This window comes from Miniopterus schreibersii (genome assembly GCF_964146895.1).
Source record: "Miniopterus schreibersii genome assembly, chromosome: X".
NCBI classification, from domain to species: Eukaryota; Metazoa; Chordata; class Mammalia; order Chiroptera; family Miniopteridae; genus Miniopterus; species Miniopterus schreibersii.
In genome coordinates, this window is record NC_138104.1 from 56,537,155 (window position 1) to 56,561,983 (window position 24,829).

A 24,829-nucleotide genomic window follows, 5' to 3' on the forward strand; every position below is an offset into this window, starting at 1 on the left:
CAGTTAGGAGAGAAGAAAACAAAGGCCTTTCCACAACATATATCTGTGCGAATTCAACTTTTGTTTGAGGCTACAGCCTTTATTTACCATTTTTAAAGCCTCTTAGCTTCCTCAGTCCAAAGTTTTGGCTTTTGAAATATGTGTATTCCTGAAAATGCCTGTGCATAAATGGAATTTTTGGAAATCATATTGTATGTACACTAGTGAGAACTATTACTTAAAACCTATAGTGAGACTGAGGTAGTCCATACTGAGTATCTGGTAATTCCATCATCAAGTATCTTAAACTTCAGAGTGTAAAAAAAAAAAAAAACAACCTATAGTGATTTTTTTGAAATCAAATAATCACACCCAATAAGTCAACCTTAGAAATTTAGATTTTCCACATCAAGACTGTTTAAAGTAATACCTATACTATTTCACTTAAATTTTCAACTGCCAATAACACATAAACAATTTGTGGAGGTGGCCACAGCCCAAGCTTCTGTGGACCTTATTGAGGCCTAAAAAACATAGTCCAGAAGCCCCAGCCTCCCTGACCTTTCAAGGAATAGAAAGACTCAAGAAATGGGTGACCATATGTCCCAATTTATACGTGTTATCCCAGTGTAATTACAAATAGTGTCCCCTTTTACCTTTAAAACTGTACCATTTTGGATGATAAATGTCATGGTTACCCTACCTAAAATAGACTAAATTTGATTTCCCTCGGGCTGCATTGAGGTTAGGAAATCATTCCATTTTATCCTTACACTTTTGGAATTTAGTTAAAGGCTAATGTTCTGATGCTTGCATGGCAGAACACATCTATTCAGAACAAAAAGATGCTGATTATTAGCCAGTATAATATGGCTTCTGGGTGACCATGACAGGACCTGATGAGATAGATCAAAGTGTGAATCAACAGTCCCTTCCTTATCTCGTTTTCTTTGATCTCTGCTACTAGGCCTGCATTTTGTGGAGAAAAGGAATGCTGATAATAAAAGAAGGAAGTCTGTTTCTTTAGCATTTTTCTTTTCTCTTTCCTGGATGTATGTAGGGCTACATCTGCCAATAGATTTAACATGCAAACCACATCCAGCAGTCATTTTATAGAATTGTTGCAAAATTTATCACAGAAACCTTTACGTTAGGTAGGTCACTTCAAGAGATCCAGGTTCCAGGGATCTCATTCTTGCCGATGACTCTTGATGGAATTGAGGAGCTTAGAGTCAATTGAGAGCTCAGGTGCATATTTGTTCTGAGACTAGAACCTTTTTCATCTTCATAGGCCTTGAACTTCCCAGTTTCACACTGTGCATGGTCTGGCTGGTCCACTGAAGTCCGACTACTAGGTGGTTTAAAAATATAAGGAGATACTTGGTTGAAATTCTGCAAGTTGAAGTTGTCTTTTATTAAAACATTTTTCTCTCCTTACCCCCCTTCCCTCTCCTGCTGTTTTGTGACTATTCTTTCCTAACTTCACAATTCTTGGTGGAGACAGGAGGCTATAACCTTGCCAACACAGCTCGATGCTGGACATACTTGACCGGGGTCATCCTAGGAAAAACACTATCCTCTGAGATCCCAGATCATGAGGTAAGTAAGGCTCTGACAAGTCCTCTCTTCTTTAAGAGGAAGAGCTGAGTCATTCCACCTAATCAAAATCATGTCCTCACTACTCAATACCGTTTTGTTGAGAGACACTCCAATAACAATAACACACTGTCTTGGCAGAATAGTGGACTCTTGTTCCAAAATATCCAAGACCTTCTGCCTTTCTTACAAGAGATCTCAAAGGCCAACCAACTTTAATTTCTCAATTAATTACAGAGACTGTGGGAAGGGGTCACCTATTCACACAAAGAACTCTTTGGAATATGTGCATATTTTCATCCCCTACCTTGAAAAATAAGGGGCACTTTTCTATATGTATAAGCTGGGTTTTTGTCTATCTTTAAAAAGTCCCATAGGCAGTATGTCACACCTATGTTCTTTGGTGGTAGTCTTGGTCTCTCAATTTCCTTTGGCTATTGTGAAATTTAAGAAACACATAATCACCAAAAAGACAGGTCTGGTGTTTTTCAGTGATAGTGGCGGGACCATTCAAAATGTGAACCATGCCGTTTGAACCCTCACCATTTTCTTTAATCATATGAGATGTGCTTTATGTTTTCCAAAGCAAAGATACCTGTTCTAGTTTTCCCAAAACAGGTTAATAGAAAGCTATCTGGGACCTGTGAGTGTGCTGACAATCCTTTACCCAAAGGTGTATCCCTTCTCTTCCCACCTTACCTCCACACCTAGCAGGAAGCATGTTATCACAGATTGGGATGTGTAGCAGCAGGCCTTAGACTGTGTGACTTTATAATAATGAACCAATACCTGCCTCCCAACTTTCTCAAGCCAATTCCCAAGGTGCAGAGATGGTACTTTGGTTATAATGTTTTGATTCTTCCCAGATGCAGAAGCTGTCCACTTAGGAGCATTATGTTTTTGAAAGTTACTATTATTTTTTTTTTAATTAGAAACAACTTAAACTAGTTTCCTTAAAATTTTCTTCTAACCACAGATGAGGTATAATATGTATCTCAGAAAAAACACTCAGTGTCTCTAGAATACAAATTAGAAGGCAAACTATAATTTGAGACAATTTGCTGGTGTCAGGGTTAATAGAAGTTTCTTTCCTTGACTTGACTTACCTTTATTCAGTACTTGGAAGCTTTATGAAAAATAAAGGTAAGCAAACAAATTTGTGAACAAATGTAATTATTGTTATTGCTGTGGGAATATCTCAGATTACGTTATAATTTAAAGCACTGAGACTTTAAAAATTGATCAAGTTTTGTCAAAAAAGATTTTTAAGCATATAGGAGCCTGAATTGAGAATGTGTTCTGTTCCTAGGAAACAATGCAAATCCATAGATTCCTCTGTCTTAAAAGGTTGATAAAATTTTAATAAAAATGAACACTGCCTCTGGTACCTGGGGAAGCAATGTGCCTCAGTAAGTGTAGGTTTGGCCATATAGACAGACAGGCCCATCTTTACTTTGACATATTCTGCCAGATTAAATGAGGTACAATGTATGTCAAGTGCCTAACACAGTTCTTGGCACATGATAGGCACCTTTGAAATCTAAAATTTCTCCTTCCCCTTTGCATGTTCCTAACAACTTCTTATAATCAGACATTTATGACTTTGCCATTTATAAATTTGTTCAAACCTTCTTTGAATTCCTTCTCTCATATCTTTCTGGTATTAGAGATGTGAGTCGTCCAAGAAGGAACAAATAAAAAAATTGAAGTGACAGTCTTCCAAGTTTAATAAGATAATATTTTCATGAAAATTGCCAAACATAGACTACACAGTGTGAAGGCATATATATAAGTTTTGTGCCACAATACACAGTTGCACACAAATACGCTTGTGGTCCTCTGTAATCAGATCAACAAATGGTAGATCAAAAAATATTTATTGAGCACCCATTGTGTGCCAGGCATCATGCTAAGTATCTTGGAAGATGCAAAAACACCAAGACCTCGTCCCCTACTTCAAGCAGCAAGGAAGGTGGACAGTATAAGTGCTGGGGGAATATGTAGATACACAAATAATTATATTACAGAGCAGATAAGAACCACAAGACAGTAGGAACAATGGTTATGGAGATGTGCTTCAAATATAAATAGGACACAAAGGAGTGTACAAAATACCCTGCCCTCCAGAAGCTGAAAATATATTTGAGAGATATAGTCACTAACAAGGTCAAGACAGTGCATCACTCAACCACAGTCTGGCTGACTCCCTCATTATCTTCACTCTCAGTCTTGGGCTTTTGTTCTGTCTCCTGGGGTAATAATCCTCATCCTCTTCCAAATGCCTTTCCCCTACCTCTCTACTGTCTTCCTAGATCCAGCTTCAAGCCTTATGCCTTTAATAATCCCTTACCTAAATATACCAAAACCCTTTCAGCTCTTCCTTTGCATTTATTTGTTACATGTTTCTTCATTCATTTAACAAATATACCTTGGGTGCCTACTACCTGCCAGGCCCTATTCAGACCTAGATTCAGAGATACAGAGACTAACAAGATAGAAGCAATGCCCTCAAAAATCTCATCATCCAATAAAGGCAACAGAATAATGTGCTCAAATCCAGGACAGATGAGAAGCATAGATGAAATGTTTCATCAAAACTTTGAAAAAACCAACAAAAAACTTTGAACTGAAGGCTGGAGGTGATTGACTGGGAGTTTTCCAGGTAAAGAAGTGGGAAAGGCATTCTAGGCAAAGGGAACAGAGATTGGAAAGAACCTGGTGCCTCATGGGACCACTGAGAAGTTTGATATAATAGTAGAACATGGGTCCTATGAGAAAGAATGGGAAAGATAAAGGCTTGAGTGGAAATTGGAGACAGATAATGAAGACCCATGAATGCTACATTAAAGAACTTCACTTTTTTCTGTGAAAGCAGATGAGCATTGGTTTTTAGAAAGCTCACTTGGTAGAGCGAGGAAGATAGATTGCAAAGGGAGAGACTTGAGAAAGGCAAATCTGCTAAGAGGTTCAGGTACACTCCTAAAACATGTAGTCTACACCATTCATTTGGTCATTCGTGCTTTGATTGCGTTCCCCCTCAATGACTAGCAGAGTGTTAACCACCCACCTAGTTCATTCATTCATTCATTGAATGAACAACTGAATAAATGAGTGAGTGAGTGAGTGAGTGAGTGAGTGAGTGAGTGAGTGAGTGAGAGTAATACGTGTCTCAGCATTCACAATGAAAAACTTCTATTTTTAAGGTGGAAGAATTGGGTACATAATCTAGCCTTTTTCTGGGAACAGTTTAACCCTAGTAGCAGCTACCTATTCTTTGCAAGAATTCCAGGTCGATACCAGCTGTAGGAAACAGATGTGTCCATTGTAAAATGCTAGATTGCCAAATGAAGGGAAGGGACTTGGGAAGGCAAGCCCAGCACAAATATTAGAAATGATTAGTGGTGAGATTTTAATCATAACCCTCATGAGATACAAAACTAGTGATGCCATAAAGCCAGTGGTCAGGGAGTTAGTCCCAGCCCAAGAATTGGGGAGCCAGGTTGGCCAGCTAGGCGTGGAATAAGGAAGCAGTCCCAGCTGGAAGAAGCATTGGGCCCAGCTAGGAAAGCTGAGAGGAATAGAGCCTGCCCATATGACTGGCCCAGATGTCTTTACCATAGGGAAATCCAAAAAGTGGCATGGGGTCCCATATAAAATCACCAGTGCATGGCTAATTTAGCAAATCATCCACTCCATGTAATAAGGCTTATGAGCTATTATATATCAGAATCTTCTGTAATCCAGTAATACTATTTGGATCCTACGATCTAAAATAAGGCAATTATATTATATTGTTTACTCATATGTATGTATATTTATACATATATACAGATATATCAGCTATATATATATACCTGAATCGTCACATAGGTTTATAAATAAAATTTAGTGAAGAAAAAAATATTTACTTAGCCAGCCACTTTTGATGGACTGTTAGATAAACTATGCCTCATTCATATAAGGGAATATATGTAGCCATTGAAAAGAATTAAGTTGATGTATATACAAATATATGTTGCTAATGTAAAATAGCCCTACAGTGCAATCTGTAGATTACACTGAATCTATAGCTTGATTTGGGGAGAAATAACATTTTAACAATATTTAATATTTCAACCTATGAATTTGCTATATCTTTTCATTTAATTGTTTAATTTCAATTTTTTATTTATTTTTTTCAGCAAATAGGTCATGTACAAATTTTGTTAAATTTATCCCTAAGTATTTCATGATTTTGGTGGCATTATAAATGGTATTCTAAGTCTCAGTTTCCATTTGTTTGTTGCTAGAATATAGAAGTGCAATTGATTTTTTATATTGATCTTGAATAATGCAACTTTGCTAAACTCATTAGCACTAGTAGCTTTTTTGTAGATTTCTTAGCATGTTCCATGTATACAAACATGTTATCTGTGAATAAAGAGAGTTTTACTTATTCTTTTATAATCTTCGTGCCTTTTATTTCTTTTTCTTGCCGTATTACACGAGTGAGACCTCCAATGCAATGTTGAATAGAAGTGATGAGAGTGAACATCCTTTTCTTGTTTCCAATCAAAGGACAAAAGCACTTAATCTTTCACTATGAAGTGTGATGTTAGCTGCAGGGTTTTTGTTTTTGTTTTTTTTTAATGTCCTTTATTAGGTTGAGAAATTATTCCTAATTTACTGAGAATTATTCTCACAAATGAGTATTGGATTTTGTCAAATGCTTTTTCTTCATCTATTGAAATGATCTTATAGTGTCCTCTTATTGTGTTAATATAGTAAATTGCATTAATTGCTGCTTTATTTTGATGTTAAACTGACCTTGCATTTCTGGGTTAAACCCTCTTTGGCCATGGTATGTTATCCTCTTATATATTGCTGGATTTAGTTTGCTGAAATTTTGGTCAAGGAATTTTGTGTCTATGTTGGCAAGGGATGTTAACCTGTTGTTTTCTTTTCTTGTAATGTCTTTGTCTGGTTTTAATATCAGGGCAATGCTGTTCTTATAAAATGACTTGGGAAATATCCCTGCCTCCTCTATTTTCTGAAAGACTTTATGTAAAATTTCTACTGTCTTACTTAAATGTTTGAAAGAATTCACCAGTGAAAACATCAAGCCTGGAATTTTCTTCATGGGAAGGTTTTTAATTATGAATTTTATTTAATAGTTATATGGCTATTCATATTTTCTGTTTCTTCTTGCTTCCATGTTGATTATTTGTTTTCAAGGAATTTGCAAATTCACTCATAATATTCCCTTATTATTCTTTTAATGTCTGTAGGAGCTATAGTGATATCCACCCTTTCGTTCCTAGTATTGTTAATTTCTGTCCTTTTTTTTCTTGATCATTTTAGCTTGTGGTTTATCAGTTTTATTGAACTGTAGTTTGTTGTGTTTTTTCTCAAAGAACCAGCTTTTAGTTTCATTGACTTTATTTTTCTCTTTTATATTCCATTATTTTCTCTCATATCTTTATTTATTTCCTTCTACTTTGTATTGATTTTTAGTTCTTCTTCTAGTTTATGATATAAATTAAGTTCATTGATTTTAAACATTTCCTCTTTTCCAATATAAACATTTTATGCTATGAATTTTCATCTAAGCACAGCTTTAGCTGCATCCCACAAATTTTGATGTGCTGTTGTCATTTTAATTTTGTTCAAAATATTTTCTAATTTTCTTCTTTGACTGATGAGTTATTTAGAAGCATTGGTTTTCTAAATTATTTCAAATATTTGAGGATTTTCCAGATATTTTTCTATTTATATTCATTTTAATTCAATTTTGTTGTGCTCAGGTAACATACTTTGCATGATTTCAGTACTTTTATATTTATTGAAATTTGTTTTACCACCCAATATATGGTTTGTGTTGTTGAATGTTTCATGTGTGATTTGCAAAGAATGTGTATTTTGCTGTTATTGGAGAGCAAATCAATTAGGTCAGGATGGTTAAGACTGTTGTTTATGTCTTCTATATACCTGATTTTCTATGTGCTTATTCTGCCAATTGCTGAGAGAATTAAAATCTCTAATCATGATTTTGGATTTGGCTATTTTTCTTTTTAGTTGTATTGGTTTGAACTTCATGTAGTTTTGAAGCTTTGTTGTTAGATGTGTACATATTTAAGATTGTTATATGTTCTTGATGACGTGACCCTTTATTATTATGAAATATACCTCTTTATCTCTAGTAATATTCCTTGTAATGAAGTCTACTTTGTTTGATTTTAATATTGTCTCACCTGTTTCTTATGATTATTATTTGTGGGGTATATCTTTTTCTGTCCTTTCTTTTAACCTATTTGTAGCTTCAGATTTAAATTGTTTTTCTTATAGACAGTATATGGTTGAGTCCTGATTTTTTATCCATTTTGACAATCTTTGCCTTTTTGTTGGGGTACCTAGACCACTTACCTTTAAGTAAATTATTTATATGTTTGGGTTTAAATCCATCTTCCTATTTGTTTTCTATTTGTCCCATCTGTTCTTTTCTTTCTATTTGTCCCATCTGTTCTTTTATTTGTCCCATTTGTTCCTTTCTATTTTCCTGCCTTCTTTTGAATTAAGTAAATTTTTTTTTAGGATTTCATTTATCTCCTTTATTTCCCTATTAGCTATAACTTTTCTCTTTTGTTTTTTGTGTGGTTGCTCTGGGGTTTACAGTATGCATTTTTAACTTATCATGGTATACTTTCAAATACTATTACACTACTTTATGTATAATACAGCACCCTTAATGACAATGTTCTTCCAGTTTCCCCCTTTTCTTCCTTTGTGCTATTGTAGTCAGATATTTTACTTTTGCTTATGTTATAAACTCCATGATATGTTGTTACTGTCTTGTTTTTTTTTTAATTTTTAAAGTGTTTATTAATTTATTTAAAGTGATAAATCCAGTACACATTAGCACAAGTTATGTGTTGTGATAAAAAATAACTTTATTTTCTAAGGCAAAAATTAATTTCATGAGAAGAATAACAGTGCTGTACATTTGTGCACATCTGTAACATCTGGCTTAATAGATCGCAGTTGAATTCTCATACCTGTTTCTACATTCGACATGTTTTGGTGTTGTTTTTGTTAAAGTATATGAAAAAAATTCAGCCTCACATGGATATATAGTTAGAAAAGGTTGGAGTATTTTAATAACCTTTTCCAATAATTATGGATATCCTTCTTTGATGCTACACAAAAATTCTACATGTGGTAGTTTCTTAAAGGTTAATGCTGGTAGAATCTGAAACCATACCAATAAACTTTTTATATTCCATTACATTAAAATTCAGTCATTTTGTACTTTGAATGGATACCTCACTCATCTTATACATATTGATTTTTTGGAAAATATTGGTCCACTAAGTTATGCAAATATTACAAATATTGAAACATTTTATACAGTACTGAAAAAAATCGCATTAACAGGTATCACCATTAATCTCATTGGAACAAAGCTTAAGTTTTGGGAAGCTGTCAAGCTTACAGTGGCAGAATGTTTTTCAAAATTTTAATTTTCACTAAAAATTATGAATATTATCATTGGCAACAAATAATGTCAATGTTTATCCTAAAGTGATAGGCTTACTTCATTTTTGAGAAAATACCTACCACGTACCCAAGTATTTAATCACGATTTCTTCATCAATTCTTTCAAGCAAAAATGGTGTTCCGGGAAAAGTGGCTACTTAAGCCACAGCTTAATCACAGATGTGCTATTCCTCAAGACAACCACCACAATATAGTTTATAACAGAAACAACTTCTGCATACCTCCTATTCTGTCACACAATATTAAATCCAGGATCAAGAGTCAATAATTTTTAGTGCTTCACCAAGGACATTTTTAAATAAAATTGGATTTTTTTATTTTTATTTTTTTACTGTGAGTACATGACAGTAAAGAATAAAATAACTGCTGGTATACTTTGGTGCTACTGCCTTCATTTGTACCGTGGTTCCAACAGTTTTATCCGCCATTGCTTTTGTACCTCCGTGTAAATCTAAAACAAGTTGCTCCAGGATAAACCATGAAATTCAAACAACTTATTCAGCATTTTCAATATTTTAGTACTACTTGTGTTTGTTGCCAAACATTTACATGAAAGGGGTCTTCTTCAAAGATTAGTTAATGCTGATACCACATAACTACAAAGCAAAACAGCAAGTCCCGCCACATTTGTAGACTTGTCTGTGTATAAAGTGAAAGTACAATTCTGCAAATGAAATAACAACTAAGTCTTCATGTTTAGAGCTAAAGGTTTAAATAAACAAGTTACTTTGCCATTGAAAAGAGACAGTACTATGGAATTTTACTAACTTTTCTTCCAGTAGACATTGAACAATGTCAACTCTCCAAGTCTTTGTTGGTCTCTAAGCTATTATGTGCATTTCTCCAGCCCATGCAGTGTCATAACTTATGCATAAGATGCTTCAGTGATTTTTCATTTCTAGTTTGAAAAGCTCTACCAATTTCAGAGTTTTGATAAGCTCATCATGTCCACATTTAAAATATTCAATTTCCCTTTAATTATCAATGGTCTGAAAATGATGCCACCATCTAAATAGCAAACTATTTTGAAACTATGAAAATGTCCTTTTCATAAGACACTAAAAGGTAAATTAATGACATATATAAAGATAGTTTTAATCTTATTTTTGTGTCTTACTTACAATTTCACCCTATGTCTTTGAAGTAAATGTCTTCCTTTCATTAGTCAGAGTGCTCACTGATACTTCAGTTCCATCTTTTTTAGCTTCTTTAAACATAGATGTTGCAGCTCTGGTTTGAGAAAGCAAGTCTTCTAATCTCCCTTTATTAAGTGAATGATCCATTCTTTTTATGTTTCTATCTAGGTGGAGGTAAAATTCTTGGATTTCAAAAATAATAAAGTTCCAGAGATTAAATCAGGTATAACTAAGGATACCTTTTCCATGTCCTTATTGTGTGTGGGGTGTCCAGGCACAAGTCATGGTGCCAGTACTTTGGAGGAGAGAACTAAGAAGCTTAAAAGAAGGGATGAAAGATAAGATTTAGAACCCAACCAGGCAAGAGGTCTCATAGTAGGGGCATCTGCTGTAGGAGCCCCAGCAGGGTGTGCAGGTAGGCTAGACAGCTACCCATAGCAGTCAAGTGATACATTGCTCAGGCTAGAATGCACCAGCTTTGACCAGTTCTGGACCACACCCTCTGTGTCCCCAGCTGAGCTGTGCCACCTTTTGGCTGGAATGCATTGCTCCACTTACTCCACCAGCCTGATAGCCTGCCTCACTCCTCCATGGCTTTCCATGGCATTTCTTTGCAGTCAGCCACCAAGGGACCTGCTGTTCCCAACATGGCCCTAAATGATCATTTAAAAAATTTAAAGATGAGTAAGAAAATATCTTTTACATTTACCCATATATTTACCTTTTCCAGCATTTTTCAATCCTTTGTGTAGATCCATGTTTCTATCTGGTAAAAGTTACATTCTGCCTAAAGAACTTCAGATAATTTTCGTATAATGTTGGTCTGCAAACAACAAATTCAGCTTTTGTTTGAAAAGTATTTTGTCTTAATGTTTGAAGGATATTTTCACTGTTTATATATAAAGTTCTGAGGTTGATCATTTTTTTCCTTTCAGAACTTTAAAGATATTCCATTGTTTTCTTGCTTACATATTTTCCTCATGAGAAGTCTGTTAACAATCTTATCTTTGTTCCTTTGTATAATACATGCCCCCCCCCCTTTTTGTCTGCTTTTAACTTTTCTCTTTGTGACTAGGTTTCAACAGTTTGATTACAGTTTCCTCTGGTGTGTTTTTTGTTTGTTTGTTTGTTTATCCTGTTTGTGGTTTATTGAGCTTATAGGATCTGAGGGTTCATAGTTTTCATTAAATTTGTAAGTATTTCAGCTATTATTGCTTTAATGTCCTTTTCTCTACTTCTAATTCCAGTTAAACTTATGTTAGACCAGTTTTCTTTTCCCATAGCTCACTGCAACACTAAATTTTTTTAGTCTTTTATTTCTCTCTGATTTATTTTGGAGAGTTTCTGTGCTTTGCTTCCAAGTTCATTGATCTATTCTTCTGCAGTTTATAACTGCTATTAATCCCATCCAGTGAAATTTTCCTTTGAAAAGTTTTATTTTTCATATCTAAAATTTCTATTTTAAAACATATTTTTCAATAAAATAAAATTTTTAAAACAAGATAACCAGGAAAAAAATCTTCCATTTCTCTGATCATTGTGTTCATATTTTCTTTCATCCTTGAGCATATTGTGAATATTTATAATAGTTGTTATACGGTTCTTGTCTACTAACAGAGATAATAGTATCTCTGTCATTTCTGAATCTGTTTCTGTTGACTGGTTTTTCTCCAGGTTATAGATCACATTTTCCTGCTTCCTTGTATGTTTAGTAATTTTTTAAATTGGATATCTAACTGTGAATTTCATCTTGAGTGCTGTATTTCTTTGTAGTAATTTAGAGAGTAATGTACTTTTTCTGATAGGCAAGTTATTGTGGATCAGTTTGATCCTTTTAATGTTTGTTTTTAAGCTCATTTAGAGTAGGCCTTGAGTAGTATTTACTCTTGAGCTAATTGAGCCCATTTAGAAGCCACTGCCCCTCTGTAATAGCTCTCTACTGATGCCCCATATATTCAATGAGGTCTCTCCACTTTGGCCCTATGTGAACTCTAGGAAGTGTACATCTTATAACTCCTCAAAAACTGTTTACAGACTTATCTTTGTAAAGTTTCACCTGATACATGTTCAGATCGGTATTCATAAAAAAAAACTCAAGGGGACCTGTATGCATATTTCTAGAACTCTTTTTGGCTTACACCCCACAATTTCTAACTACTTTCGCCTTTCTGAACTCCATTCTCTGTCTCCTCTGCTCAGAGATTGCCAGGCTCTGTTTGGATCCCCCCACCCCTGCTCCATGGTCCAGGTATTACCTCCAGGTAGAAAGCTGGGGTGATAATAGCATTCACACTATTTGTATTCCTTTGCTCTCAGATCACTACATTGTGTTGCATATTGTACAATGTCTGAAGATGTGTTTGCTATATTTTTCTCAATTTTCCAGTTGTTTCTTTTTTTTTTTTTTTTAATATATCTTTATTGATTTCATACAGATGAAAGGAGAGGGAGAGAGAGATAGAAACACCAATGATGAGAGAGTCATTGATCGGCTGCCTCCTACACACCCCTGACTGGGGATCCAGCCCACAACCCGGGCATGTGCCCTGACCCGGAATCGAACCCCGATCGCCTGGATCCTGGGTCGACGCTCAACCACTGAGCCACGCCCAGCCGGGCTCCAGTTGTTTCTAAAGAAAAAATAATTCCACATCCTCTTTTCCCTTGTAGCCAGAAGCAGAAGCCTTTTACTTATCTGCTTTTAATTTTTTTTCTGCCTACATTTTTGAAAGATTCTTACTGGAAAAAATTCTATTTTGACTTTTCTTATCTTCTTTGTTTCCATAATTCCTTTTTTTTTTTTTAATTTATTAATTGGTTCTAGAGAGAAAGGAAGGGAGAGAGAGAGAAAAAAAATCGATTTCTTTTTCCCCTTGTTTATGCATTCGTTGGTTGATTCTTGTATGTGCCCTGACCAGGGATTGAACCCACAACCTTGGTATATAAGGATGATGCTCTAACCAATTGAGCTACCCAGCAAGGCCATCTCCATTATTTCTGATGGAAAGTTGGTCTTGTTTTTAATCATTGTTTTGTTCTATATAATATGTTTTAATTTTCTCTCTGGCTGCCTTTACAAACTTATGTTTGGTTTTCAGAACTTTAACCATGAAGTACCTCAGTGTACTTTTCTTGTATTTATCCTGCTTGGGATTCCCTGAATTCCTGAATCTGTGAGTTGAAGTTTTGGATATAATTTAGAAAATTATCAGCTGGAATTTCTTCACATTAATTTTTTGCCCTATTTTTTCTCTCATATATTTTTGGGACTTCAATTACACATGTGTTAGATGGATTAACATTGTCCTACAAGTCACTGAAGCTCTCACTCATCATTTTTTTCCAATATTTTTTCCCCATGCTTCAGTTTGCTTCATTTCCATTGACCTATCTTCAAGTTTACTAATTCTTTTTTCTTTAGTATCAATCTGATGTTAATCCCATTCAACAAATTTTTTATCCCATCCAATCATTTTTTAAACTTCTTCATTTTGAAACGGTTTTTAGATCCACAGACAATTTCAGAAATGTACAGAGAGGATCCAGATACCCTTCACTCAGTTTCCCCCAGTATTAACATGTTATATAACTATAATATAATATCAAAACCAGGAAATTAACAATGGTACAATCCACAGACCTTATTCATATTTCACCAGTTTTACAAACATTCATTCGTGTGTATGTGTGTTTGTATTTAATCCTATGCAATTTTATCACGTGTATATATTGATGTAATCACTACCACAGTCAGGATTACAAACTGTTCTATCACCACAAAGACCTCTCTTGTGCTACTCTTTTATAATCACACCTGCCTTCTTCTCTTCCCCCACCCCATGTCTAATCACTTCAGCCACTAATCTGTTCTTCATTCTATAGTTGTTTTCTTTTTATTTAGAGTATGTCATATAAATGGAATCGGGCAGTGTGTGACCTTTTGAGATTCACTTTTTCACGCAGTTTAATTACCTTGAGATCTGTGCAAGTTGTTCAGTGCATCAGTAGTTCATTTCTTTTTGTTGCCAAATAGTATTCCATGGTATAGATGTAATATAATTTGTTTAACCATTATCCACTGAAGAACATTTGGGTAATTTCCAATTTTTGGCTACTAAAATTAAACATTCATATATAGTTTTTGTGTGGATATAAGTTTTCATATCTCTGGAGTCAATGCCCAGTAATGCAATTGCGCGGATCATATGGTAAATATAGGTTTACTTTTTAAAGAAACTGCTACTTATGCTTTATTTTTATTAATAGTATGATAATAATGTATCTTTTCATAGTATATCCTTATCTATCATTTTTATTTCAATTTCTCTATATTGTCATATTTAAAGTGACTTTCTTGTAGATAAAATATAGTTGGGTTGCATTTTTTTAATCCATTCTGCCAATCTCTGTCTTTTAAACCGTTTGCCTTTAATGTAGTTATTGATATGTTAGGGCTTACGTCTGCCTTTTTCCTGTTCTCTTTTTCCCCCTCCTGCCTTCCTGTGGATTTCTTCGACATTTTTTATGAATCCACTTTTATTTATCTGTAGTATTTTTTAGTGTATCACTTTGTATAGATTTTTTTAGTGGTTGCTTTATGTATTTGAATATATCTCTTATCACAGTCTGTTGCTATCAACATTTTTCCACTTTGAGTGAACTATAGAAACCTTACCTATCTTTATGTCTTTTTACCTTTCTCTCTAAAATAACATCTTAAAATTTCCTCTATATACATTAAGAATCATATCAAACAGTGTTGAGTTTTTACTTCAACCATCAAATATAATTTTTAAAATTCAAAAGGAATAGGAGAGTCTTCTGTATTTACCCAAATTTTTACTCTTTCTGTTATCCTTTTTTCCTTCTTGATGCTCTAAGATTTCTTTTATCATTTTCTTTCTGTTTGGAGAATTTCCTTTGACAGTTCTTTTAGGGGAGGTCTGAAGAAGAAAAATTCTCATTTTCTTTCTGCTTTCATTTCTCTTTACTTCTTGATTTCTCTTTACCTTCTGGCCTCCATGGTTTCTGTTATTCGAATCATTGTTCCCATATAGGTGCAAATGTAAAATGATGCATCATTTCTCTCTACCAGCTTTTTAAAATTGATCTTAGAGAGAGAAAGGGGGAGAGAGAGAGAGAGGGAGGGGGGGGAGAGAGAGAGGGAGGGGGAGAAGGAGAGGGAGGGGGAGAGGGAGAGGGAGGGGGAGAGGAAGAGGGAGGGAGGGAGGGAGAGGGAGAGAGACATCAGTTGGTTCCCTCCCACATGCACCCCAACTGGGAGTTGAACCTGCCACTTTTTAGTGTATGGGACAATGCTCTAAACCAACTGAGCCACACTGGCCAGGGTTCTCTCTACCTGCTTTTAGGATTTTTATTTTTTGTCTTTATTTTTCAAATATTTGATTATGATGTGACTTGTAGTGGATTTCTTTGGGTTTATCCTGTTTGAATTCATTAAGGTTCTTGAATCTGTAGTATTATGTCCTTCACCAAATTAGGGGAAATTTCAGCCATTATTTTTTAAAAAATTTTTCAATGCCACCTTCTTTATCTTCTCTTTCTGGGACTCCGATGACACAAATGTATGATCTTTTGTTCTTGTCCCACAGGACCCTAAGTCTCTGTTCATTATTTTTCAGTCATTTTGTTTTTGTTCAGATTAGATAAATTTTATTGTTCTATTTTTTAAATTCACTGATTCTTTTTAAAAGATATTTATTAGTTGGCTGTTGTTGTTTTTTCACAGATTCTTTTCTCTGTCACCTCCATTCTTGTATTAAGCCCATTCAGCAAGTTTTTTATTTTCGTTATTATACTTTTCAGTTCTAAAAATTCCAGTCTTTATGTTTTCTATTTCTTTATTGATAGTTTCTAATTTTTTCATTTTGTTTATAGCATGCTTGTAATTGCTTCTTGAAATATTTTTATGATGGCTGCCTTAAAATTCTTGTCAGATAATTCTAGCATATGTGTCATCTTGGTGTTAACATCTCTTTGTTGTCTTTTCTCATTCAAGTTGAGATGTTCCTGATTCTTGGTATGATGAGTGAATTTGTATTTGAACCTGGAGATTTTGGATCTTATATTATGAGACTCTGGCTACTCTGTGCTCTGAATCCTCAGGCTAATTAGCCTGCAGATTTCTTCTTGATCTCTACCACACACTACCCAAAATATATATAACTGTGACACCCACTGTAGCTCTTCTTTCAAAGACTGAATTTCCTCTAGTTCTGCCTGTTTTGGGATGCTCTCTAATACCTTCCATTTATCATGGTCGTTATTCTGATAGAAGCTTTTCTGTCATTACCATATCCAAAAGTCAGGATTTACTTTTCATTTTATACCTTTTGACACATACATGTATGTATGACTTCCTTTAAAATGTAAATACATTTTTGAAATTAAAATTTAAAAAATTAATAAATATATTTATCAGACAGACTTACTTTCATTGACCAGCTCCAGGGAGTGATCATAATAACAATATATACTAGACAAGTTGACCAAATTATTTAACCAGTCTGTGCCTAAGATCCCTCACTATAAAATGGGTATTATTATAAGGATTAAATATATAGGTCTAGGTAACATGCTTAGAACAGTAGCTAAAATGTATAAATTATATATATCTAAATATATTGCTAATATTAATATATAGGAGAGTAAATTAAATTTTAGATATTATTAGTAGTAGTATCAGAAATATTGGTAAAATTCCTCATAATCACAGACCTGTTTCTATTTAATCCCTAAATGTTGAGAATTTGGTGCCCAGCAGGGCCAAATAAATTTTAAAACAAACAAACATAGTGCTGCTATAATGGATGTTATGTGAATTTAGCCTAATAGCCCTTGCTGACACTGAGAGCTCACAGAACAAAATATTGAAAACATATCTAAATGAAGTATTATCATTTTATATGAACAAATGTGAGTATGAGTGAAGACAAATACTAGAAATTTTATATTTGAATTTTATGTTTATATAAGGTCATAGTACCAGGCATTTGGCAAACTATCATCCTATTATAGAAAGGCATCATTTAGGTAGGATTTAGGAACTGTTTGAATGAGAAAAGAACTTAACACTCATTAAGTACCATTTATACCCCATGCAAGTATATACATCTGCTAAATTCTTTATATGTATTATCTCATTTATGTTTCTTAGCAACCCTGAGAGGTAGGCATTACCTCTGTTTACCTATAAGAAAAGTAAGACTCAGAAGGTAACTTGGCCAGGATTAAAATAGCAGATCCAGTAAAATAGCAGCACCAAGACTGAAACTCAAATTTTTCAGATTTCTAAGCTTATCCTTTTTTTCCTACTTTCAGTGGTAAGACCCAGAGTTTTAGTATAAAGACTGCATAGGAGAAAATAACCATTTGTTAAGCATCTACCACTGGCCAGACAGACAATGTGTCACATGCATTATTTCATTTGGTTCTCAAAGCATTTAAATCCACACAATTACCCCATGAGAAGGAAGAAAACTAATATTTGTTAAGATCGAGCTGTGTGCCTAACACTTCCATGGGGCTTATATAAATTATTTCATATGATCTTCTAACAGCCCAGTGAAACCTGTTTTCCCCACAGTTAGAAAGAAACCGAGCTGAGCTTCCACCACATTTGCCTAACTCTCAAAACAGCTCTAAGGAACACCACTCCTAGATACATATTTCTAAGCATCTTGCAGAACATCCACTTCACAAAACATGACTTTTTAAAGAATGGTCCACACAACCAAAGGACTCTCCATACCAGTGGCTTTTTAATATTTTGGGTGGTCATGGACCCTTTTGAGAATCTAATGGCCATTCCTTCCAGATAAATGCTAGAATTACACAATTTTGGATACAGCTTCAGAGCATTCAGCAATTTCCTAAAGCCATTTGGTGGACTCTTTGTTTAAAACAAGCAAACAGAAACCTCTAAAGAACAAAAAATAAATCTTAGGAAACAAGAAAGCTTGTTAATTCTTCAATTATTGAGTTTTACAAATCCTTTAAAATACAAAAATCTGTATTTGGATAGTCTATTATGTTTCTCTTGGTTTTTTTTTTTTTTTTTTTAGCCTTGGCACTGTTAACTTTCCTGGTGGTATAATTCGTTGTTGTTGGGGACTATCCTATGTTTTATAGGATGCTGAGCAGCATCTCTGCCCTCTACTCACTAGATCCCAGTAGCACACTTCCTGTGCCTCTTCCTGTTTTGACAACCAAGAATTTACCCAGACATTGATGAGTGTTTCCTAGAGGGAGGTAAAATAGGAAACCACTGATTGTAAGGGCAGTCATCACTCCTGAGTAACTCACAGCATAAAGGGCCAAAGAACCAGACTTTTTTAAAAAGATATCCTTTTCTTGCTTGATTAAGGTCTCCTACAATACTTCTCAACTGTGTTGAACAAGATGATTCATCTCAACAATTAAATTGCTAGCTGAAGTTGTAAAGTTTTTTTTTATGTAGGAGACCAAAAAGAAAGTTCATATAGCTCCCTCCCCTGCTTTATTAAGTGATTGACTTTTTTCAAGTCAATCAATCATTCAAAGAATATTTATTGAATGTTAATAATGTGCCAGACACTGTACAAAGTCCTGGGACTACAATGGTGAACAGTGTAGATGTGGTCCCTGCATCATGGAATGTGCAGTCCAGTAAGAAAGACAGACTACATAAAAATAAAGTGAAAATAATTCTAAACTGTGATAAGTATCATGATAGAAGCACACAGAGTACATAGGTTGAGACTAACAAATGGATTTAGATAGGGTCTCTAGAAAAAGCCTCTCTGAAGATGTGATATTTAACGCTAGAACTAGGAGGATGAGAAGAAAACAGCCAGGTTAAAACAAACAAACAAACAAAAAAACCTAGTGGGCAAGTGTCCCAGGCAGAGTAGGCAGCCATGTGTGAAGACCCTGAGCTTGGTGTGTTCTGGGCACTGAAAGAAGGCCACTGTAACCAGTGCTAGTGAATAATGGGCAAGGAGTGTGAGGCGGAATAGGCAAGGGCCAGCCCCTGCAGGGCCCTGTAGGCCGTGGTAAGGAGTTGGATCTCATTCTTACTAGACTGGGAAGGCACTGAAGGCTTTAACCTCTAGAGGCATCATGATTTGATGCACATTTTAAAACTACTCTGGCTGTTGTGTGGAGTAGGGGGTGGGTATCAAGAATGGAAGTATAGAGACAAATAGGAAGCCAATGCCAGTTGAGAGATGATGGTGGTAGCAGAGGAGATGGAAAAAATGACATATTTGGAGATATAATTGACATAATATGCTAATGAATTAGATGTAGAGGGTGAGGGAAATGGAGGAATCAAGGTGTCTACTTGAACATTTAGGTAGACATTAATGGGATTTATTGAAATGGGAAAACCAGCTTGGTAAAAATGAGAGACATTCTTTTCCTGGTCAAGTGAACCACAAATGTGGATACCTGTTATTCAGTGAAAAGGGAAGCTATTTTGTTCACCTAAGATTTATTAAGCACCTACTGTATGCTGGGCATGATGTGAAGTGCTAAGAGTACAAAGAAGTAAAAAACATGTCCCTTTGTTCAACAAGATTAAAGCTTAGCAGCTGAGACAAACATAAACAGACAACTTCAATTGGCTGTGTTAAGTGCTAAGTTAGAGGCATGCATAAGGTCTATAAAGTCACAGAACACAGACAGTTAGTCTGACTAGGGCCAGGACGTGGGGGTCATTGATGGTATCCTGAAGATGAGTCCCGAGCCAAGGACTGAGCTGAGTATTAGCCAGGCATATAAGTATGTGAAAGTGTAGGAGGTAAAAAAGAGCAATAGAAAGAAGGCACACAGCTGTGAAACAGCATGACACTTTTTAGGGAATTATATACAGTGCAATATTACTAAAACATAAACTTGAATGCAGGAAATGAGGCTAGATACATAATATTGACAATTATTGAGCACTTATTATATGCCAGGCATTGATATCTCATGTAATTCTCAATTATAATCCTCACAATTATAATAGAATGTAAGATATTGGAGGCAGTGTGGTAGAAAGGGCATAGATTTTGAAATCAGACAGATTGGGATTTGAATTGCATATATGGTTATACTTGTTCAATTTTATTATTAGTTATTGCTGTTAATCTCTTATTGTACCTAATTTATAAGTTACTTTATCATAGGAAACCTATATATTATGTTTTTTTGGAAACATTTTTCAGGCATCCACTGGGGGCTTGGAATATATCCCCACTGTGGAGAGGGGAGAACTACTGTATGTTGATGCCGGGCGGTACCCAGGGAGGCCAAGGGAGGCCTCAACCTGATCCAGGGTCTTGTCACAGAACAAGAAGGAATTCAAGAGCATGACAGAAAGATTTAGCAAAGCACAGTAAATTTATGAAAGCCATAGTGTGCATTCAAAAAGTGAGAGCGGATGACCTGGGAGAATGAGACATGACTATGCGGTCTGGGTGGAAAGTTTTTATTAAACATGAGCAAGGAGGGGATAGGATGGTCCTCTGCTTCTGACGCTGGTGGGGTGACTGCCAATGTGGCTTGTCCTTGTCTCTCCTCTCCAGAAAATTATTTCTTTTTGGTCTTTCCAATTTGAGGCAATTGAGGAGGGGGAAGCAGTGAACAGGTCAGTGAAGGTCACACCTGTAATGTCCCAGCCAAGACAGAGAAGGGGAGGTGTAGAGCTTGAGGCCTTTGATCCCTTTTCTAACTTTCTTGCCTCACAAATGCCCCCTGAGATATTTCTATCTCATAATTATATGGGAAGATAAAGGGTTGGTGTTCAGTCTTCTGTAGTTGCTTCAGGCTGAGATTGAGCAGGGACTGCCTAGCCTGGGATCAAAAATTTCCTTCTGTCTGATCTAGACCCAAGGCTCTATATCCCCTGGTTGTTGAGGTATGAGCTGGAATCCTTGGAGTGTCATCAGCTTTACATAAAACTATTGTAACCTAGAAGATATAAACTTAACAAGAAGATTAAAAAAGCATGGACCAAATAGTAAAAGAAGAATAATAGTTATTAATGGACCAAGGAGTGGAAAGGGCCTGGTGTAAAAAGGAAGAGCCTGTTGAATCTGTCCTAGATTGATGATATATTTAAGTTTTTTCTGGACCTCTGTGTGAAAATATATGTCAGAGGTTAGGAAGGGCCTCCCATATAAAATCTCAAAAAACTTAGTTATACCCTGACTGGTATGGCTCAGTTGGTTGGGTGTCATACCGTGCATGGAAGGGTTGCTCCTTCAATTCTTGGTTGAGGTACATACCCAGGTTGTGGGTTCAGTCTCCAGTAGGGAGCATGCAGGAGGCCACCGATCAATGTTTCTCTCTCATCAGTGTTTCTATCTCTTCCTCTCCATTCCTCTTTCTAAAAAAAATCAATAAAAAAATTTTTTTTAAAAACTTATTTCTAAGTTTGATTTGGTAGTCCCTCTGTACCTTAGGAGGGCTATGGGCAGGAGCTGGAGGTCTCCTGGCATAACTTTGCTAAGATTTCCTTTAAGGTTTGATTAGCCTTTTCTATGTTCCCTGAAGACTGAGGCCTTCATGCACTATGTAAATAATAGTTAATGTCTAGGGTATGGGCTCTTTGTTGGATAATTTTGGCCATGAAGGAAGGGCCATTGTCACTTTGGAGGTTTTGAGGCAGTTCAAACCTCATTATGATCTCTTTAAGGAAAGTTTATAGGTGGGGTGGAAGGTAAGGGATTTCTGTCCATTTTTCCTGACATTTGCAGAAGAGCTCTAATCGAAGAATAGTATTGTAATTTAAGGTTCCATTTTTTTAAGCCATGTTTCTCTGTTCCCTAACTTAATTTGGGGCCATGCTGTATTGCAGAAGAAAGAGGCTTTTTTGCTTGTTTTAAACCATCCAATTTGAAGTCCTTCCATTTGGCTAGAATGTAGCCTAGCAGTGGGTCCTCAGGAATAGAAGAGTTTTCCAAAATGTCTGGAGGCTAGGCATCCCAGCTAGTCCTCTCAGTGATGGGTGGACTGCGAACCCTCCTGCCCATTGAGGGCCGGCTAAGAGGGTCCAACCTTAGGGGGCCAGGTGTCCCCTGCCCTTAAGTTCAGCAGACCTGTCCCAGGCATTCCCAGGATGGACCACTGCAGTCCTGCCTACCATGGGCCCATGGCTCCCCTCCCTGGTGAGGATTTGTTTACTTATCCAGGCATTGGGAGGCCACTTAGGGAAGGAAAGACCTTCGCGTTGAATCTGTCCTAGATTGATGATCTAGGGAGGGCGCAGGTCTGTGATGTCTGAGACACTGCCTGCTCTTTTCAAGGCAATAAGGCCATGACCAATTATTAAGTCTGAAATGCCAGGGGAAAGGCCATAATGGTCATGAGACCATAGAATATTCTGTAAGAGTTTCAATTTGTACTTGGACCAGGTAAAACTGAGGCACGTGGGGATTCTGAAGAAAGTGCAGATGTCTCACTCCCAGAAAAGGAGAGAAATTCAATAAAAGGTGTGTTTGTGAAAGGCAGAGGTGAAACAAGGCAAATCCATGTGGGCAAACTTACTAGTAACTGGGGGCAGAAAACTTACTCCTCCAGGGTGTGGGTCTGAGGCTCTTGGTTGCATAGGAGGGGGCCTTGAGAAGGAGTCTGAGAGAGAGACCGACCCAGTCAGGAGTTCCTGGAGACAGGATCAAGGAGGGAACCACAAACTGCAGCAGCACTGCTCCCTGGTTGCAAGTCTCACAGAGTGCAGCTATGAAAAGAAGAGACCTTCTTGTTTGGCTACCACATAGTCTAATGCTAGTCTATTGTCAAGCACTACATTTGCCAGAGAAGTGTCAGAGAAATGTGTATTGCACCCAGAGAGTCTGTGGTATCCCTGAGTCACTTGTGTTGTTGGTACTCATAGCCCCATAGCATAGCCTCATGGTAGGCAAATCCTTGCTAGGCAACTCAGAAACAACGGGACACAGGGTATCTGGCTAACAGGAACCTGCCTGAAGCCCCTCTGTTTACCGTACTTAATTCAAATTAAGCTAAGGAGAACATTCTAAGATCTTTTCTTCCTAAGGCAGGTTTCTCTGTCTGAATCTCTTGGGCAGGAAACGGTGGAGAGGTGTGGTCAAAGGTTTTTTGGTAGGATATTTTTTTGTCCTTTGTAATAAATACCTTAATAACAATATCCCAGAAAAGCAGTTTCAAGCCTTGGCCAGGTGGCTCATTTTGTTGGAGCATCATCCCATGCACCAAAATGTTTCAGGTTCTATGACTGGTTGGGGCACATACCTAGTTTGGAGGTTTGATACCCGGTCAGGGCACATGCAGGAGGCAGCTGACTAATGCTTCTCTCTCACATTGATATTTCTCTCTCCCTCTCTCCCCCCCTTCCTCTCTCTCTCAAATCAATAAACATATCTTCAGGTGAGGATTTATAAGAAAAAAAGCAGTTTCAAGGTGGTGGAACTTTGGTCCCTTTAGTCCCATCTTTTAAATAATAAAGTTTTACTTTTTAGCTTATTTTTCATTGTTGACAGTATTACATATGTCCCTCATTTTACATTCTAGAAGCAAAGTTCGTAGATTATTCTATATTTCCTTGACTCAATTATTTAGTCCTGAAAATAAGTCAGTTCAGTTAAATTGTTTAGTCTCACTTTACAATCGTATAAACAAGCAATCAGGTATTTTCTAATGGGTATGCCTATGAAAACAGAAGGAAAAAACAAAGTTTAATGATCAGGGTAAATTACAAACCAGTTTCTGAGTCTGTAAGGCTGTCAGTTGAGATGACTTCTAGATGTAAGACTCAAAGTTGTTGGAGTTTTTTGTTTGTTTGTTTGTTCGTTTGTTTGTTTTTGCTGGAATGAAAGCAAACAGTGACAATTTGATAGATTTTCCTTATGTGCAGTTTAAATGTCCCTGGTGATGTCATCAGGTGCTCAGGTCAATTCTGCATGGCTTTCACAGCATCAGTCACTGAAGTTGTTTAAGCTATTGTAGCAATTTCTCAAGTTTATATCAAGTCTTTTGGCTGCAATTTGCAATTGCAAAGCTCAGAGAAAAAGTTTTAGTTCTCATTAATTCCAAGTCAAAGGATGGGGGGAAAATGAACCATTATTTTGGAGGGTTGTAGCCAAATATTTAAAGAAACTAGAAAAATTCAGGATCCAGTTCAGTTTATAAGTAAAAGATAAAATTTGAAAGACAATTAACTGAACTAGTCTAATATCCACAACTGTGTATTATAGATTCTATGGAAACATAATTTCTTTCCCTAAAATCACCCTCATTAAACATTTTATTAAAAAATTTATTGATGAGAGAGAGACAGAAAGAGGGGGTGGGGAGAGATTTGTTGTTCCACTTATTTATGCATTCATTCATTGCTTCTTGTCTGTGCTCTAACTCAGGATCGAACCCACAACCTTGGCATATTGGGACAACACTCTAACCAACTGAGCTACCCAGCCATGGCTATCTTCATTTTTATCAAAGACAGCTAAATTAAGATTATTTACTACAGTAAGTCTACATTTGATTTGGCCCAATTATTTGCAAAAACACAAGAATAGCAAATGATTATACAGCCTCTCTTAAATCTGCTTTGCTGTAAT

At 36.0% G+C, this 24,829-nt stretch overlaps 1 protein-coding gene across 3 annotated transcripts in view; it reads left to right on the forward strand.

The window, feature by feature from the left end:
- Nucleotides 1-24,829, forward strand: part of LOC308551343 (histone deacetylase 8) — a 309,470-nt gene that overhangs the window by 127,909 nt on the left and 156,732 nt on the right. For all 3 annotated transcript variants that reach the window (XM_081125815.1, XM_081125813.1, XM_081125814.1), the window contains one exon: nucleotides 1,484-1,578. In XM_081125815.1, coding sequence (XP_080981941.1) covers nucleotides 1,484-1,578 — 95 coding nt within the window. The remainder of the gene's footprint in view (nucleotides 1-1,483; nucleotides 1,579-24,829) is intronic.